The 19846-nt window shown below is 49.4% G+C and overlaps 1 protein-coding gene across 1 annotated transcript in view; it reads right to left on the reverse strand.

The window, feature by feature from the left end:
- kiaa0825 (KIAA0825 ortholog) overlaps positions 1-19846 on the reverse strand; it is a 116707-nt gene that overhangs the window by 74334 nt on the left and 22527 nt on the right. The window contains exons 8-16 of the mRNA XM_064296527.1: positions 14381-14646; positions 12119-12269; positions 9473-9663; positions 7899-8081; positions 7103-7225; positions 5731-5876; positions 2830-3009; positions 981-1208; positions 162-570 (exon numbers count right to left, since the gene is read on the reverse strand). Of these exons, the coding sequence (XP_064152597.1) occupies positions 162-570; positions 981-1208; positions 2830-3009; positions 5731-5876; positions 7103-7225; positions 7899-8081; positions 9473-9663; positions 12119-12269; positions 14381-14646 (1877 nt within the window). The remainder of the gene's footprint in view (positions 1-161; positions 571-980; positions 1209-2829; positions 3010-5730; positions 5877-7102; positions 7226-7898; positions 8082-9472; positions 9664-12118; positions 12270-14380; positions 14647-19846) is intronic.

A 19846-nucleotide genomic window follows, 5' to 3' on the forward strand; every position in this document is an offset into this window, starting at 1 on the left:
TTTGTCATAATTAAGGGGCCCCCTACTGGTCGCTTGATCCTAAGCAGCTGTTTATGTTGCTTATTGGGTCAGGTCGGCTCGGCTGTGTACGCTAGCATTTTAGCCTCTTATGTCACAACTCTGTCGCTGTTAAATCTGAATTTTGACTGGCTGTCGCTCACCCCTCGGAGCACAGTTTCCGGGCCTTCTGGAGCTGAGCGGACCTCCATTTCGGGCGCTTCTCCTCCAGGGTCTGCAGGGCCGTGAGGACCGCGGGTTTGGGCCCCGCCCTCTGATGGCCCGCGGCCGCCCTCAGGCACTCGGCCACCAGCGCCAGCGTCTCCGCGTCCCCGCGGCGCGGCGGCCGGTCGGAGAGGCGCTCCAGAGCGCCCCCGTCCTCCAGGCGCTGGCACAGGAAGCCCAGGAGGTCCCACAGGAGCAGCCCCGTGGGCCTCGGCTGCCGGGAATTCTGGGAGAGGCGCCTCTCGCCCGCGAGGAAGAGGTAGCGGACGGGCAGGGGGAGGGACGCCACCGCGGAGGGCAGGTTGGCGAAGACGAAGGAGACGGCTTGCAGCAGAAGCTTGGCACAGCCTGACTCACACAGAGAGAGGGGGAGAGAGAGAGAGAGAGAGAGAGAGAGGCGGTGCTTCGTCAGCACGAACACTCACTCTAATGACAACTGTTTCTTTATACATTTTTAACAACTTTTAATAAAAAAGATTAATTTCCAGAATATGAAATATGCAAACCCTCGTCAAAAATTGGTTTGCTGATAGGTCTTCCGATATATAATCTTTTAATCTGAAGTCTTAATGAAGTTTTAATATCATCAAGTAACCAGGTTGTCATAGATACAAGGGTTGTCCCAAAAAGTGGAAAAACCATTTTAAACACCAACAAAATGTATAATCCTCAATACGGTTAGAAGCCTGTCCCAGGATAACCCCCTTTCCAAAACGGTGGGCCATTACTTCCCAGGGGTACAAGCATGCGATTCATACCGTTGGCGGCCTCCTTTTCTTTGGGGTCCTGGGACATGTAGTTCCACTCCTTCGGTACTTTGCTGAGTACGCTCTCTGGGACGACCTGCGCGGGAGGCGAGGAGGCGCGGTCGTCGGACGCCTGCCAGGACGTCACCATGGCGACGATTTTGCCCACGATGCCGTCGATGGACTCGGTCATCGTAGCTCTCAAGCACCTCAGCACGGTGGGCTCTGCCTGGCCGGGGTCTGGTTTGAGAAAAGACGCGTGGCGCTGAAAGATGACATCACCGATGACCACACTACAGGCTGTGACATTCATGCGGGCTGGGCGTCTCCAAAAACTTAACCTGATAAAACTGTGAGTCCACACTATAATCTTAATCAGAGGCTGTGGGTGGTTGCCTACCCTGGGCTGGTTTAAAATCACAAGTTGAAGTGACAGAAATGGAGTTAAACTGGGTCACCACCAGCAGGGACATCACTCACATGCTGATACTAGTACGTTGTTGAGAACACCATTTCCCATAATGCATAATGCTGTATATTTTCTTTGTATTGTTCTTTTTTTAACTTAAGATAAAATCCCCAGTCAATGCAAGTCTGTAAAATGTAAGCCAAAAATAACCGGAAAGCACTGCAGGACCTCTTGATCACCCCAAAGCAGGGAGAATTATTTCAGTAAGGAGGTCTGCAATACCCAGTAAGAAGAAAAATCAGTTTAAAAAAAAGTCAGACTGGACCTCTAACCTCAAATTAAGTCCAAGCTGGGAAGTCAGCTGTTATACTGCTCTTTTTCACACAAACTCCAAAGTCTTGCAATTCAGATTCTACCCCGACTTGACTTTTTTGAACTCTTGGGTTTGCCTTGGAAGTGACACACGCAGCTAGAATGCTTACTGCAACCAGTCCCTGGCCCCGCCACACAGGAGAGGGGTTTGAGAAACCACAGGCCGAGCTGATTCATCAACAGCCGCGAGAGGAACTTGGACCTGGCGACGCTAATTACGATGTTTTTCAAGTGCAGCCCATTGCTGACAACTCACATTATCTATCTCTTCATAAACACTGAACAGAGGAATTTTGCACATAAACAACCTTGTCAGGGGTATTCTTTGTCCAAAATTCAATTATAGGCAGCGCTCTACTGCGAGGTGTGGACCATGCCAGCAATTAAGAAAATTATACTAGGAGGAATACAAAATGTTCAGTGACACTAAGATTACAGAAGCAACTTCTACGCGACTCCCGTTCTCCCGCAAATCCTCCCCTCCAATTTGTCTAATTTATGCAGCAATAATTACCACTAGCACGCAATAAAAATACAAAAAAAAAGAGGAGTCTTTCTCCACAGGAGCCCTGATTAAAACCCCAAATCAAAGCTTCGCCAACAGGAAGAGAGTGAGGGAAGAATTGTAGTCTCTGTTTCGGCAGATTAAATTAACGTCCTGCGATTACCGCAACGGGAAACATTCATGTTGGGCTTTTTCTCCGAAAACCCTACACGCACAAATGGATATTGATTTTGTCGGAGACGGAATATATCTGCGATGGAAACAAACAATGACTATCAAGCTGAAAGCCCCGCACTTCATTGTCACTATGATCGTTCTGAAATGTTACGAGACTCCTCTCTGTGGGAAAATAGCGATGCCCAGCAATTACTATTTAAAGGAAGGAACACCTGCGGTGAGCACAGAGTCCTGATGGTTCTAATGATCTACTTCCTGTTCCATCTTAGAATACGCAACGCATTTAAGTTACTATTTATTTTAGGGACGGATAAAACCTCGTACAACACGAAAAGAAAATAAAGAAAAATAGAAAACCTTTTTTTTTGTTTGTTTGCAATGAAGGGCCTGTGCGTTACCTGGCAGGTCATATAAACGATCCCAGAGGCGTCGCTCGTCGAAGTAGCTTTCGAACGCGAGGGCCAGGGCCTTGGGGACGCAGTTGAGCGTGGAGAGCACCGAGAACGCGGCCTCGAGAAACGCGTCTCCCTCCCGCCCGACCTCTGCCGAGTCTTCTGCCCCGTCCTCCGCACAGGAACCTGAGAACGCCATGGAAACAGAAGAGCAGGGGACGTGAAGAAAAGCCACAAATAGCGATTTCAGAAGAAAACCAGTTCCAATATACGTTTTTTTTTTTTTTTTGTGAAATTGTTTTTTTTAAAATGGCATTTTGCTTCTTGTGGAGTTGGCAGTGACCCCCCCTGGGGTCACGGCTCAGGAAGAGCCATTCGTTTCTTAAACAGACAGGGTATTCAAAGAAAACGACACAGAAATTACAAATCACATACCGAAGAACACAAGCGAGACAGTAAAAAAAAAAGTACAGAATGAAGCTAATTGAACCGAGTCTATTTAAGATAAAATTAAAATAAAATAGATAGATAACTAAATAAATTAATGAATGCCTATAAGTGAAGGGGTTCCAAGGCTACGCACATTGAAAAATCCAAGGTTTGCCAGAACTGAAAGAGTTACGGAAGGGAACAAAAGCCGCAAATCTGTCGGGGGGGGGGGGGGAGGGTGGGGGAAAGACAGAGAAAAAAAAAAACACAGCCCTGACACTCGGAGATAGACACCTGGCGCACGAGTACGCCTCGTACGGCTGAATAGGCTTTGACACCGCGTCCTTCCGGGAGAGAAAGCGGGCGGGAGGGTGCGGCGGCGGCGGCGGCGGCGGAGGCGGTTCGCTACCAGCGACCGTGATCCCGTTTTAATCAGCCTTTCCGGCTGACGACAGGTATTTGAATAGGCGAGCGAACGCCAAGCGCCACTCAATGAAGATCCGGATTGGAGAGGCGAGGGCGGCGTGTTTGCGCGGCGCTTTGACAAATGCTAGGCCGCTTTAGAGCGACAGGCGCGAATTACCTGCCGTATTTAAAGTGGGGGAGCGGGGGCCCTAATGCCGCCGATAACAAGGGAGCGGAAAGGGGGAGATAGAAGCCGAAACGCGAGCGAGGGAAATTGATTTTTTTCATCGCGTTTCTTTTTTTTTTTTCCGCCCTTTTCCGTTTTTTCCCGCAGAGGAACGTGGTCGGGTTAGCCGTTGACCCCCGGGATCGCGGCGTTAGGGCGCGTTTTCGCGGACGGAGGCTCCGCCTCGCGCTCCGTCGGCTCGGTAATTGCCCCTCGAGGAGGACCCGCGTCGGACGCCGCCGCGGCAACGGCCGGGTAAGGGGGGGGGGGAGGGGGGGTGCTGAGGAGCACGAGAGGTTTTAACCACCCGGCTTTTAATAATGATCCCAGCCCACAGCAGCGGACGAGTTGAATGACGGTCGGATGATGTCGGATGATGAATGAACTGCTCTCCGTCGCTGCGGAGTCCGGGCACTCAGTCACTCACAAAACCCCCTGTGACCTTGATGCTCCGCCAGCAAATATCCCAGAAACCCCTACTGCCCCCTGTTCTTTTTTTTTTTAACAGGGATACCCCCAGAACACTGTAATTGGTCCCATCCACAAAAAACAGCTGATGGGTCCTGTTATACTTCAGTTACATGCGTAAGATAGTTGGCCCATTGTATGTAGCGTATCCTAATAGTACGACAGGCTGCGCGTGTATGGAATGACATGCCACAGAAAGGCCCATCTACACCGCACGCGAAGCACACCACTTTCACTTCTGGTGTAGATATGACCTCTTCCACTGCCGTTACCTTGGGTGGGTGCGGGCGTGGGTGAGCCTTCAGGTAATTACGGGAAAAAAAGCCGTACAGCGGATCTGATGATCGCAGCTGCCGCCTGTTTTCAATTAGCCCAGTCGCGATTTGCGCGGCGTTCGCTAGCGTGATTTAGAGCGCCGCCGAGCCCCAGGTGAAAGATCAAAGGCGACCGCCACCTCTAGGAGCGAGGCCGCTATTAACGAGGTCCCCGCGATGCTAATTAGCCCGCGAGAGCTCGACGGCCTTTAAAGCCTGGACTTTTTCAGAAAGAGCGAGGAATCTTCACCGGTCGCACCTTCCGCTAACTGTCGCGCTATGAAGGGTTTTTTTTATTTATTTTTTATTAGCAAGCACTATTGATTTAATAATGATAATGATGACATGACCCCTTGCTCGGCTACTCAAGTTCTCTCCACAATAAAAGTTTTTTTTTTTTTTAAATCAATTCCATTCGAGTCGGCCCACATTTCCAGAAGCACTAAAATATGAGTGCTTCCTCTTTACTCTCAGTGCCTGTCCTTGGTCGCGCTGAATGTGTCCAACGCAGGCCTGCAGTATATGCTGCCGTAAAAGTAATTTTATGGAGGGTGAAATTTTAAAGTACTAGAGGACAGAAAAAGAAATCATAAAATTTGGGAAAAGAGAGATGTCGGAGGTCAGAATGATTCCCCTTTTGTGAGCGGGGACACACGGTGACCCAGGGCAGGAGCAGTCTTTTTTTTATACACTGAAGAATGAACAGATATTAAAGTAAATGGTCTTTTGAAACACACTGGCAATTTTTTAGTGCTTTATTATTTATTTCTTTTTTTTTAAGAAATGTAATTTCAGTGGCATTGATACTTCCAACCTCAAAAACAATGTAAAAGTAATCCAAATTTTCTGATTTAATTAATTTTATGAGATACAATTTCTTGTTTCTCCTAGCCATAATGTGAAGAATACATATATTTCTATTGAGTGTGTGTGCGTGTGTGTGTACATGCTTCAATTAAAAAAATTTTAACAATCATTTTTATAATTATTTTTTCCATGGCCGCCTTGACCTTCGCTTCACTGAACTCGAGACTTTCACTGAAGTTGAAAAGCGGGCTTTCTTACGTGAGCTGCGCAGCAGGGCCTGCAGCAGGACGCAGTCGGACTGCAGAAGGGCCTGGAGCAGCAGCTTGTAGTTGCAGTCCGGCTGCGAGCACGCCAGCCGCAGCCGACCCACGGCCTCCAGTTCGTCCCCCGCCGACGCCCCTCGCCTGGGGGGAAACGAGGGAGAGAGCGGCCGTCAGACTGGCTGCCGAGATGCCGGTCCGTTTATCTATAACAAATGGCCTTGAACTGGAACTCTAGCCTAATGCTAACTTCCTCAAATGTCAGTTCCTCCCAGATTAGTAGGAAAATGCCTTCATGCTTGCTTAGGTGAGGTATGCACGTGGCAGGAATTGTGTTTAATCTCAGAGAGCTGAAAGCAAATTAGCGTCTGGTAAAACGCCAGCGTCGTAAAAGGGTGTCCCATAACCTCCCTATCGCTGTTGGTGGAACCAAAACCTTTTTCCTTTTCTTTTTTTTTTTTTTCCCGGTTCCACAAGGTTACAGCTGAATTGTATTTCCTCTCAATGAAAGAAATAGGGCACACCTTTATGAGCTTGATAAGGGAGCGCTTGTATTTCGGGAAAAATCTGATGGAGGAAAAAAGCAGGACCGGGGGAGACTGGGATTTAGCTGTTAAAAAGTTTGCCGTTAAACGCGAGCACACGGTGCACCCTGCTGTTTGAATGAGAAACATTATGTTTCAACCCGACAGAAGAATTTATGAAGTCACAAGGCAGCAAATCCACGAGATAATCCCTCTTAACAACCGCGGTAAATCAAGCGGAAACGCCACTGGGTCAGTTTTCAGCGTTGCACTCAAAAAAGAAATGTTTAAGGCTTTTCACTGCGCATAATGCCGCTAGATTTATTTTCGCCGTTTGCATTTTTTATTATTGTTTTCCTTAACAATCGTAACGGTCATCTAGTCGGGAACGTCCCAGTTCCAAGGGTTCAAAGTTCAATGGGCCTGGCCTCTGAATAAAATCTGTGAATCGTATGCAAGCATTCCCTTCCCCTTGTATTTTTGTCCGTTTGTCCCAAGTCGGAAGAAAGTCAGAGAAATTAAAGACACCATCGAGGGTCTTGGAGGCTGCTTGTTCTAAGATTTTTCACACTGGAGTCAAATGTTCAATACAGTATGAACTTGTTCAATAATGTCCAGATAATGTGTTTATGATCCGCTGTTATCATCATTACGGGGTACATATCAGTTACAGTACGTTAAGATAACAAAATGACAGTAACCGATATCTGATTAAAGTCCGTATCCCATTCCATCAAATTTAAACCTGAGGGACAGTAGGCTATTGTGTATTTTGACGACACTGAGACGCGGTTTCAGAAGTAGCAAGCCGTAGAGTGGTAGCGATGACAGAACAACACGGCTTACCTAAGTGACTCGTCTGAAAAAAGTGACGGGTTGATATGACGCAGCCACTGCGCCCCCTGGTTGCAAGATGGCGTCTCTGTCGAAGGAGAGGGAGGTTCGTCCGAAGGATCTCTGTAAAAATGCCTGCGTCCCATGAGAGAAAAAAGAGCTACTTTAGTCATCGTACTTGCTAGCTTTATCCGGAGACATCAATAATCATCATAAGCTGTGAAACCTACAGGAAGTGTGGCTATGAATGACACATTACTGGATATTAATATGTGTTTGACCTGAGGGCTTCATGGTGCTATGAGCTTCAGACCCCATAGGTCAGGTGAAGTGCATATGCACTAAGGCTCCGAGAGAAACCTGGTATCCAGTTGGAGAAGTGTTCACCAGATTAGGAACCTAATTGGAAGCCTTTTCAAGAGGTCTGGTTCCTATAGGAAGAGAGCCTATGGATTCTGAGGCCTATGTGTCTGAGTGACATATAGAAAAGCACAAGCAGTAGACCCTATAGGACGCAGGTGCCAAACTCCAATCACAGAGAGCTGCATTGTCTGCTGGTTTTCGGGGTGCTCTCAGCACCAATGTTTCATTTAACTCATTCATTGGCTAAGGAATCCACACATCTTGTTCTCAAGGCCTTAACAGGCAGCTGATTTGAAGGAAACCCACAGACACAGCGACTCCCTTGGGATTCGGTTTGACACCCCTGTTTAGGAGGAGTGTTTATGAGCTGGGGGGACGCTGTCGGTTAAACCGATCGTCAGCTCCAGACCCCCCCGAGGACAGGCGATGACCCACGCGCCCGTACTTGCACAGGTCCGGCAGGGGCGAGGTGACGACGACCAGCACGTTCATCAGCTGATCGCACAGGCTGTGCGCGGAGGAGATCCAGGGCCCGTCCCGGGACTCCGGCCGGACCAGGGACCGGGAGCTGGAGCACACGCCCCACATCAGCTGCTCCACACACAGCAGGATGGCCGTGATGTCAGTCCTGGGTGGGGGGGAGGGCGGGAGAGGGGCGATAGCTGAGAAACATCTACTGATCAAAGAACCACGAAAAGTTCCTGGCAGTGGGGTTCACTCGCAGGTTTCAATATTTTCGTTTGTGTACGGCAAGTTCGGTTCGCTGTCTCGTTGCTACATTATATTATATTGCTGCCTACGGCTTCAGGAATTTATGAAATAATAATTCCAACCCACTAAAGAGTGCCCTACAGTATGTTAATTTCCTGTATATTCACACACACACACACACACACATTTCTTTTTTTACCCCTAAGCAAACTAACATATGAGCACGCTGTCACAGCAGTTAAAGATATCTTCAGCTTATGTTACTTGTTAAAATTCAGATCCAGCCGTTTTCCAGTGCGATGGCTTTGCTGTTTCCAGGTATCTCTGGTTTTTAGAGTACTCCAGCTGAAGGTCCTTCAGGGTATTTATAAAAAAAAATGTAAAAAAGTGGTTTAAACTGTAAGCTGTACAACAGGAGCCCATCTGTTTGGCAGACACCAGGACTGTAATTGCTCTCTCTCTCTCTCTCTCTCTCTCTCCCCCTCTGTATTTCACTCTCTTTTTTCTTCTCTCTCTCTATTTCTCTCTCTCTCTATCTGTTTTACTCAGGACCAGGCGTCCTTGCAGGAATGCACATCTCCGGAAAAATGCCGGAAAAAAAAACCGAAATGGGACGCGGCATTTGGCCTGGGGGTCCGGGGCGATCTGCACATTTTCAGCAGTCGGCAGCGAGGGTAGGGGGGGGGCGTAAGCATGCGCTCACGGAGCACTTAAACGCTTTTAAGTACGTGTTAATGCACCGCGCCAGACCCCCGCGTCGGGTCCGGGGAGAGAGCGGAGGACCGGAGAGCGGGGCCAAGGCTGACGGAACGCAGACGGGGGGGGTAACAAAGGGGAACTTGTTCCGCCGAATCTGGACCGCGGGACCTGGGGGGGGGGCGGTACCTTCGGCCAGCGCCGGGACATCTCAACCGCACAAAACGGATCGGCGCAATCTGTTCTATCTCTTAGAACAAAGGGGGGGGGGGCGTATTTCCTAATTATTGCCGCGGATTCAGTGAATTACACAAGCGGGCACTGCTTTTAACATGTAAAACAGGGGACCTCACCAGGAATACTATATCAGAGTATGAGAGATTTCATAAAGTTTAAGAATATAGCTCAACTTAGATGCTGAATGTACGATATACAATTTGACAATGGTTAAATTCACAAAACATTATTGATACATATTGGATGAATGGCAAGAAAATGTCCATCTCTGTCCCAAAACTTGACATGGTATTCCGTATTTGCATATGGCAGCCATTGCATACGGACATGTTTTTAAAAATTGCAACCTGTAACTGTTGGTGAAAGTTCGAGTACCTGATTTGCTGGGTCCTCTTGTAGGAGGGGCAGGCCCGAGAGTACCGGTGGACCAGCACCTCCAGGGTCTGGCTCAGAACCTGGGCCAGGATGTCCTGGGCCAGGCCCGGTGGGAGTAGGGCCCACAGGTCGCTGCGCAGGCCCGACAGGAAGTAGTGCCACATCTGGATGGAGAAGGAACACCGCTCCCCCTGACGACAGAGAAGAGAGCGTCCATCACCTCACTGCACCTGTGCCCCCTAACCTGCGCTCCCTTACCTGTGCTCCCTAACCTGTGCCCCCTCACCTGCACACCACCCCTAGGCCTGTATTCAGTCCAAAAACTAATAAATGCCAGAATAAATGTAGCATGAATCCAGACCCTGGATTCTTTATCCCCTCTTCATAAAAGCCTCGTTTCACAGCTCTGAGAAAAGTCGCGGTCACAAGAAACGGAAGGCAGCGAGCGAGCGGAAGGGAGAATGCAGCTTCGTGGGCCCCGTTATGGGTCGAGCTACAATGTGACCCGCGTGAACCAATCAACAGACTACAGCAAACTGAGCGCGTGGCTTGTGTTGTATGACGGCTACACCTGTTACTGGATTGAGGAGACCTCAGTCTGCATTGATAGGAGGGGAAAAAAAAGCAATGTCAGAGAGGACAGAGTGTTTGTGAGCGCACTGAAAGCAGATGTACGGGTTCCGTCACTGGAAATCTGCAGATGAGCAAAAGTTATTACTTTCTGTCAAGGCCGCGGAATAGCAGAGAGCGAAAAGAAAAGGCAGACGGAGGGAGGGAGGGAGGGAGGGAGAGAGAGAGAGAGAGAGAGAGACAGACAGAGACAGGCCAGTTTCCTGTGGGCCCTGATTGCTTTCAGGCGGAGAGGAAACAGACGTGGAAGCTGGCGGTGCGGCCGAAGCCAGATTATCGGCGGCGCGTGCGCGTCTCGTCCCGTCCGAGCGGCGCGGAGCGAGGTCGTCGCCGCGGCGATCACGGCCCCCTCCCCCCCCCCCCGGGCCGGCCGTTGTCGGATTTGCGGCGGCGCGTGACGGAGCATCCGGGATCGTGCCGCGGCTCGGACCCACCGGACCGGCTGGCGCGGGACCAGGAGGAGACCCACGCGTGGTGTGGGAACGAGAACGAGGCTGGCCCCTGGCCAAAGGTGACAGACGCTCCGGGGGAAGCACCGACACAGAGGCCTACGCACACCTACACACCACAGGCCTACTCTAACCCACTGTTACAGACTGCTACAGACCATTACAGACCATTACCCACAATTACAGAATACTTTAGTCCATTACAGGCCATTACACAATATTATAGAATGCTACAAACCATTACATAATATCAGACTGCTAGAGACCATTACAGAATATTACAGATGGTTATAGACCATTACAGACCATTAAACAATATCACAGACTGCTTTAGACCATTACAGAGCATTACCCATAATTCCAGAATGCTATAGACCATTACAGGCCATTACAGAATATTGCAGACGGCTATAGACCATTACAGACTATTATACAATATTACTTGTAAAATGATATGTTGAATAAGTGTATGTATGTAAAAGATGTAAAACATTTGTTTCTGTAAACATTGGGCTGTGGTTGAGTACATTCCAGAGACTCATGCATATTCATGAACACAATTAGAAGACTTCAGCCTACGTATGAAATTCCCCACGTTCCGAAAAGAACGTTCGGTCCCCCAGCAACAATATTCCATCTAATGTTTTGCATTTCGTTTGTTCTCCCAGATCTCCGCTCTCCAATCTCCCAAGAAGCGTGAAGACCAAAGAGACGCATCTCTGCAACCGTTTCATCGCATGACCAAACCAATTTTGTCCGAGCAAGTATCAGCTATCGGCCTACATGTTCCCAAGACAACTTTAAACATGTTGAGCAGTACACCGAGCAAGCACTGAAGAGCAGTCAATGTCACTTCACATAAGCAGGTTTCGGGACCTGCTCAAAATCCATTAACATTCATGGCACAGTATATTAACGGAAAGCAAGAGAAGTAAATAAATAAATAACATCCTCCTGTGCAAGAACTCTATGAATGGTTCAAGAGTTCTGAAGGACCAAGTTACTGTACAATATACAGCAATGCACACACACACACACACACACACACACATACACACATATAGGGCCTAATTTATTAAGACCTTTATCATGTGCAAAACTTTATAGCACACTCAAAACTATTAACACAACCAATGATTGGTGCAAAACAAATACCATAACCAATCACTGGTCATGCTATTGGCTTTGCAGCTGCTAACAGTTTTAGGAAATCAGGCCCATAATGCATTCAGCACCGACGACAGTTTATGAAATTGATGATTATCGATTAACTTCAAAATTTTAAATGTGGAAGATCAAACAAAACAAAACCTCCTTAGGTGAAGGCCCCCCTCCACGTGCCTGCCGGTCCCAGACCTGCAAATCTGGACCCAGCAAGCAGATTCAGACGTAATGAGAGAATCAGGCCGTGGTCGAGAAGCCCCGGAGCGTGCCGGGCGAACACGGCGTTCCCTCCGACTCGGCACGAGAACAGAGGATGACATCACCCGGCTCCTCCCCCCCCGAGGGCCGGCCATCGCATCACGCAACCAGAAGAGAGAGAGAGAGATAAAGGCCGCTCGGGCACCTCGTAAAACGGCTTGGGGTCGCCCCAGTGGTGGCTCTCGGGGTCGTGCAGGACGCAGGTGGCGCACGCCTGGACGCAGTAGCCCGTCAGGTGTTCCTGGAGGGCCTCCGTCAGCTCCTGGCACTTCTGGACGGGCAGCAGGGAAAGAGACCTGGGCCAGGAGATCAAAGCAGAAGAGCGGGGTTTCGAAGCGGGAGGGTGCGGGCAGAAATCCCAAAGCAGGGCAAATGGCTCCAATTACGGCATATCAATCATTTATTCCTTCCTTTCCCATCTTGTGGCAGGCCTCAGAGTTTAACCCTTCAAGGCGTAAGATCGCAAACGTGCTTAGAATGTTCTTAACTGAACATTCTAATGATGATGTAACAATCGCTACCGGTAATTGAAAGCAACGGAGTTCTAGAACACTGACTTTAGAATGTTTTGAGAAAAACATTCCAAAAAAACGTATTCTTCAAAGGTTTAAAAACTGCCTCTGTGTCTGCTCTCCCTCGCCCACACTCCCCCTCTGTCGTTTCAAAGGGAACATCTGTTTTCCAACAAACACATACTCCTCCTTCAGATGGATTGCGCTGTCAAGACGTCACTTACATGGATATTAATATTCTTTACAACCCAATTATTGAATTTTAGTATTCCTGGCATCGCGGTGACAGTTTTTCCGGCCTGAGACTTATGCCGGACAGCTGTAAATTCTGAAATTTTAGAAAGGCCTTCTCGAATACCTCTCCATTTGCCTTAAATCTTCATTTTCCAAAGCCGGCCTGTTCCGATTTTTTCTTTTTCTGTTTTATTGCCCAAAGAGAGATCTACGATGGGGCTTATATTATCGTGATCACGATGAAGATCATGATCATTTCGAGATTTATCGTCACGATTGTAAGTCTGATGGAAATAATGACCGCGATTACTAATAGCATTAACAGTATTAGCAGTCGTAGTAAGGAGCAGTAGTATTAGCAGTAGTGCTAATAGTCACGCTAACCGTACTAGTTGTAGTAGCTCTAGTAGAAGTAGTAGTACTCATTACAGGAGTGCTGTACTTGCACTTCATTGAATCAACCAGTACGTAGATGAGGCCATGGACAGAAGAAAGAAGCACCTGCAACGGACCATCACGTTCCCTCCCGATACGCACCAATCAAAGGGCCCAGCTGCAGGCGCGGATAGAACACTGCGTCACGGAGAAATCAAACTTTCCGTTCGCACTGCCCAGCCTTCCTGACAGAGGATGTGTTGAACCTCGCTCGGTTCACCGCGTCAGTACGGACCGCGCTAGCTCTTCGCATTAAAAGCAGCCCGTCCACGTCGTCCTCGCTAGATAAGGAAGCGCCCGAGCGGAACGATAAGATGCCGGGCTGTTTGCCGGCACAATTCGCCGCACTGGAAAAAAAGCCTTTTGAGTTCAACTGTGAGCAACAACCTCCCAAACGGTCCCGGCGTGGGCTGTTTCTAATCACCATCTAAAATGTCTCCTGTCAGCACTGGAGTTCTTGCGCTTGACCACATTTAAGAAATATTCTCTTATCTCAGCGTTATTTACAGCGCTGTTCTCATGTTAAACTCCAGAGCAGCTTTGTCCTACACTGGATTACATGAGGTGTTAAAGGCAAAATGATTAATCATTCCTCACACAGGAATGTCCATAGACTTAAACATCGGAAGGGCTCACAAAACTAGTAATGAATGCATCAATTCATTATGTAGGAACTGGACTTATCTGATTTATGCTATGAGTATGAATTGAGGGAAGATTTGAGGAAACTGCTCTTATGAACTGATGCGGCTGTGCACCATCCACATCATTACTCTTGTGGAATTAATAATAACAATGAAGATGATTATGACGATAATAACGGTGGTGGTCATGGTGGTGATGATGATGATGATGATGATGAAAATAATGGTGATAATAATGATAATAATAATGGTGATGATAATGATGATGGTGATTTTAATAATAATACTACTAATAATAATGGTGATTGTTACAAGTAGGATTATTATCACATTATGACATGTGATGATAATATAAAAACCATAAAATACAACAAGAACTGGAATCACTGAAGGTGGCATTGGGCCCAGCTCTAATAATAATAATGGTGATTGTTACAATTAGGATTATTATCACATTATGATATGTGATGATAATATAAAAACCATAAAATATAACAAGAAGTGTAATCACTGAAGGTGGCATTGGGCCCAGCTCTATACGGACCCTATAGGAACCCTCTGGGCTCGGTTCTGGCCACTCACATTCGGGCCGGGTCCTTCAGCCGGGCCGCGTAGTGGCCGAGCCTCTGCTGGACGTAGACTCCGGTGGCCAGCAGCGCCGGAAGGTTCCGCAGAGGGGCCGAGGCGGGGACCTCCCTCCCCCTCTCCTGGAGCCGGCCCAGGACGGCCGACGTCACCTTGCCGGCGGCCTCGACGAAGCTCGCCCGGACGTCCAGCAGAGGGTCCTCCCGGCAGGCCAGAGCCAGGGGAAACAGGGCGTCCAGCTCCGCCATGATGTCACCAGCAAACTGTGAGGCACAAAATATAACACGCCTTAGAACTGTGGTAACCAACGCGGCTCCTGGATATCTACCATCCTGCAGGTTTTCACTCCAACCCTAACAAAGCACACCTCATTCCACAGCTAGAGATCTTCGTTGAGCTGCTATTTAGTAGAGTCCGGTGAGTCAAATTAGGGTTGAAATGAAAACCGACAGGACGGTAGATCTCCAGGGACTGGGTTGGTAACCACTGCCTTGGGATCACTTTAATGGCATTCTAAAATAAAATAAAAATATGACAAAGAAAAACCAAAAACAAAAAAAATCTAATTCAAGCTAATCCCTGCATAGCATAGCATGTCCTTGCAGCCGATCTTAGTCATTACAGAGCGATTTGCAGGGAAAATGGCTGAAAACGTGCGAACGCTGCCCGTACAGGAGAGGACGGGCACACAGGAGGCATGTGGTTTCGTTTTAATAGCGCTTAAAGAGAAGGTCCGTGGCCGGGTCTCGAATCTGTCCGCGTTCGACACCGATTCCAATCTGCGCCGCCCGTCCCGCGCCGATCCCGGGCCCGGCCCCTTCCGCGGGGACCGCTTCTCATTCCCGCCGAACGGGGCAAAGGTCCCGATTGCACTTCCCCGAGCCGTCCGTCAGCACCCTTCCCGCCGATCTGGATCCACGGCCTTCCTGCACCCAACAGCTCCTCTAACGTACGACTGGACCACACGCTTCACCTACTGCGTACCGGGCTAACCCTAACCCTAACCCTAACCCTACACCCAACAGCTGCTCTAACGTACGACTGGACCACACGCTTCACCTACTGCGTACCGGGCTAACCCTAACCCTAACCCTAACCCTACACCCAACAGCTGCTCTAACGTACGACTGGACCACATGCTTCACCTACTGCGTACCGGGCTAACCCTAACCCTAACCCTACACCCAACAGCTGCTCTAACGTACGACTGGACCACACGCTTCACCTACTGCGTACCGGGCTAACCCTAACCCTAACCCTACACCCAACAGCTCCTCTAACGTACGACTGGACCACACGCTTCACCTACTGCGTACCGGGCTAACCCTAACCCTAACCCTAACCCTACACCCAACAGCTGCTCTAACGTACGACTGGACCACATGCTTCACCTACTGCGTACCGGGCTAACCCTAACCCTAACCCTAACCCTACACCCAACAGCTGCTCTAACGTACGACTGGACCACATGCTTCACCTACTGCGTACCGGGCTAACCCTAACCCTAACCCTAACCCTACACCCAACAGCTGCTCTAACGTACGACTGGACCACACGCTTCACCTACTGCGTACCGGGCTAACCCTAACCCTAACCCTAACCCTACACCCAACAGCTCCTCTAACGTACGACTGGACCACACGCTTCACCTACTGCGTACCGGGCTAACCCTAACCCTAACCCTAACCCTACACCCAACAGCTGCTCTAACGTACGACTGGACCACACGCTTCACCTACTGCGTACCGGGCTAACCCTAACCCTAACCCTACACCCAACAGCTGCTCTAACGTACGACTGGACCACACGCTTCACCTACTGCGTACCGGGCTTATTCCTCCAGTAAAATAATGTACCGCAGATTAAGCATTCTTAATTATTCTAAATTTGCATGAATGAATGAGGTTGAATTTATCAGTTAAAATTCCTGCCGTGATTAAATTTTGGAGAATTGTTTTCGTTCATCGTATCAAGTATTTAGGTGAAAGGCAATCTACCTGGCAAATGTTCTGCCAAACCTCTCTCGGTTTCATCTTCTTGCGCTTGCCATGTCGTGCCAGGGAACTTTAAAAATAAACTCGAGCAACCTAACAGATGCGTAAATTCAAAACAGCGACGGCGAACTGAACCTGTGCCGTTCAGAGAAAACCCCCCCATCAGGTGCACCTTAAAAAACAGACACTCGAAGCGGCCGCCCGTAAATCCCGGGGATATTGCAAATAGACGAAAGTCCACACATTTTCTCGCCATAAAACGTGCGGCTGGCAGACATTTCAGCACACGCTGCAGATTTATTGTATCATGACAAATCAAAACCATGCTCATCCGTGCACAAAAGCGTTTCTTTTTTTTTTTTTTTCTTTCCAACAACTGGCAAGGACGGCTCTCGGGAATAAGATTCCGACGTGCGTTTTTATTAGTTTGATTCGAGCGTTTCCTCCATCAGACTGGGGCCCGAGCCTTTTTCGTGATACGGTGGCTTCCAGCTGCCTTCCTCCCGGGGAAAATGGCTAGGAAGACGGAACACTTATCTCATTTTTCCACACTGGTCCTGCACTATTTATTTATTTATTTATTTACTTCCTTTTCTCGGCACCACGGTTTTTCCTCGGAGCTGAATGCGGCGGCTTCGTCGCCGCGGGGACGCACGATTGGCGCGAGATGGGGGGGGGTGCTGCCCGCGAAGGTCAGCCTTCTTTAAGGTGAGCAGCAGCGCGCACTGGCTTACACCTGCCCACGTACGCTGAATATCCAGGCCTAGTTCGCAGAGGATGTTACAATAAATGAAATACAAGTAAATAAATAAACAAAAAGACCGCACCTGGGTACGAGGGGAACGAGAGATTTCGGAGCGGTAACCGGACGGCGAGCTCTCGCGCCTCCCCTTACGTCGGCGCAGTAAATGAAGCCATTCGCCGTCTGTGGGCCCCGCCCTCCCAAGGACGATAACTACACACGCAGCAACCGTGCAGGGATCACGGATTGCCAGAAATATATTAAAAGAGTGCAGCTCTGAATTTATATAGCAATAGAATTGAATTATGACACAGACTTCTCTGAAAGCAGTAAAGCATGCGCGCGTAGTGTATATATTTCATGAATTCCTCGGGGGGGGAGAGCATATCTCTGAGCCTTGTGTCAAATTCAGAGCAGCAGAGGAAAAGAAAAAAGAAAAAAAAAAAAAAGACATGCCATTTCAATAAAAAGAGAAATAAGCCAAAAAATTTTCGAAGGCAAAAATCAATCACTCCCGTCCGTCCGTCAGCGACCGGGTCCAGGTTTATCTCACGCTTGGCTCGCGGTGCGTGTCGAACCCGAAGCCGCGCCCGACGGCGGGTCTCCCCAGCCGCGCGATTCCGCCAGCAAACAAACAAAACAAAACCCGGCGCGATTTCCGCCAGCTCGAAATCTCGAGAGGGCTCGAAAAGACAGAGAGAACAATGGCAATTTAGACAATTAAGTCAATAACCGACCCCGTTTAGCCATTAAGGGCTTATCTGTGTACGAGAGCCTTAGGCAAATCCCATACAACTACAGACACAACATTCTATGCAGCTCAGGGTGACGCAGACCCAAGAGGTGTCTGGGAGATTTATTGCTTTCACAGCTTCGCAATCCCGCTAGAACGGGCTAGCCTAGCGCCCGTGAAAGTTGAGATCCCTCAAGGCCTGTTACAGCAAGGTTATCGCGGAAAGTTTTTTCCATTTTTTTAAAATTTATTATTTAATTTAAACATTAAGGGTGAAACTGCTATACCGTTTAAACACTTTTTGACTGACGCAAACTTTCTTTCCAGGGAGGCCGAATTGCAACAGGGGGTGGGGTCACTATCAAAGTGACCGAGGCCAATAAGTTGTTGCCGTGGTAATGAATGCGGAATGGTTGAAAGGCCCCAGTACGTGAAGCTAGGATTGAAGCACGGACGTATGAATATGAATATGTGAAATATCGATCCTCATAAGGCAGCTGAACTCATAAGGCACTTTACACTTAGGTCTCGTATATTAATTTTGCTCTTGGCTCCTGAAACTCCGTGGCACGCGTCAAAAGATTAAATTAATTAATGAATAAACGCAACACGCCTGGCACAGACTGTCTGTCTCTCCGGGTCCTTCCTCAATGCAAATAAATGCAAGAATAACCTTTGAGTTGAAAGCTCCTCATTTTCAAACACTGACCTACACATAAATATCAGCCACGCGTTTAAGTGGAAATAAATTCTGACACGCGTTAGTGATGGAAGGTACAAACAGAAACGTTGAGGGTCGAGGGGGGGCGGGGGGGGGGAGGGGGAAGACAGTGCGATTTCTACACGGCGTTTGTGCAAATGAGGGTCAGCGCCAGACCCTCTGAGTCTGCTTTTTTTCCCTCTTTCTTTTCCGACGGAGCGGAAGGGTTCTGTTTTCCAGGTGAAATTACCCGGCGCGGAGAAGTCGGCGTGAGGGCCACGCTCCGACGCTCCGGGCCGCCGAGCGGCCTTCGCGGTGTTTCCGGAGCGGCGTAGCGTGTAAGCGGCGTCGCGCTCCGCCGGGCTAAACCCATCCGGAAGCTTCCCTAGACCGCGAGGCTCTCCGCCGAGGTGCACCCCCCCCCATCCCCCCAAAGAAGTGTCATCAATCTCCGGCACTGAAACACGGAACCAGCCGTAACGGGGGACTACACGGGCCGGAACGTCCCCGGTCACCGCCGAGAAATGAACGCGCGGGAAACGGGCGGGGCCTCACGGGCAGGGCCGCCGTCGGCGACGGGCGCGAGGACAGGGGCGACATAGCTCAGGAGGTAAGACCGATTGTCTGGTAGTCGGAGGGTTGCCGGTTCAAACCCTGCCCCCTGGGCGTGTCGAAGTGTCCTTGAGCAAGACACCTAACCCCTAACTGCTCTGGCGAATCAGAGGCATCAATTGTAAAGCGCTTTGGATAAAAGCGCTATATAAATGCAGTCCATTTACCATTTACCAGAACGCTCGCGGTCGACGGCGGTATGCGTTTACCGTAACGTGGGATCTGTGGGAATGGAAGAGAGAGGTGTCTGACAAATCCGGCTGGGAGACTCCGGCACGCGACTGTACACAGCCTGAGACGGCTTAAAATGAGAGAGAGAGGCTTCCGACAGCACGATACAGCGCTATCCCTCCGGGGTTCGCCCCAAGCGCACTAACTATCTTTAGCTCCTTGTCGCGCAGTCCTCTCCGTCTCCGTTTGTCTGTCTGCCCCGCGTACCCTTACGCCAACGGTGGCCACCAACTGACTTCCCGCCCTGTCGCCTCCACCTTCTGATCTGCCTCTACCTCCGCCCTCCGCCCTCCGTCCCCAGACAGCCCCCCGAAATCCCTGCCCCCCCCCCCCCACCCCAACCAAGCTGCTCTCAGGGTACGGACTAGGGATCAGGGGGCCGGTCTCTGTGAGGCAGGAAGTGACCCGGGCCCCCGTGACTGACTGCCACACAACCAGCGGTCTGTGCCAC

This window comes from Anguilla rostrata, chromosome 10, assembly GCF_018555375.3.
Source record: "Anguilla rostrata isolate EN2019 chromosome 10, ASM1855537v3, whole genome shotgun sequence".
NCBI lineage: Eukaryota > Metazoa > Chordata > Actinopteri > Anguilliformes > Anguillidae > Anguilla > Anguilla rostrata.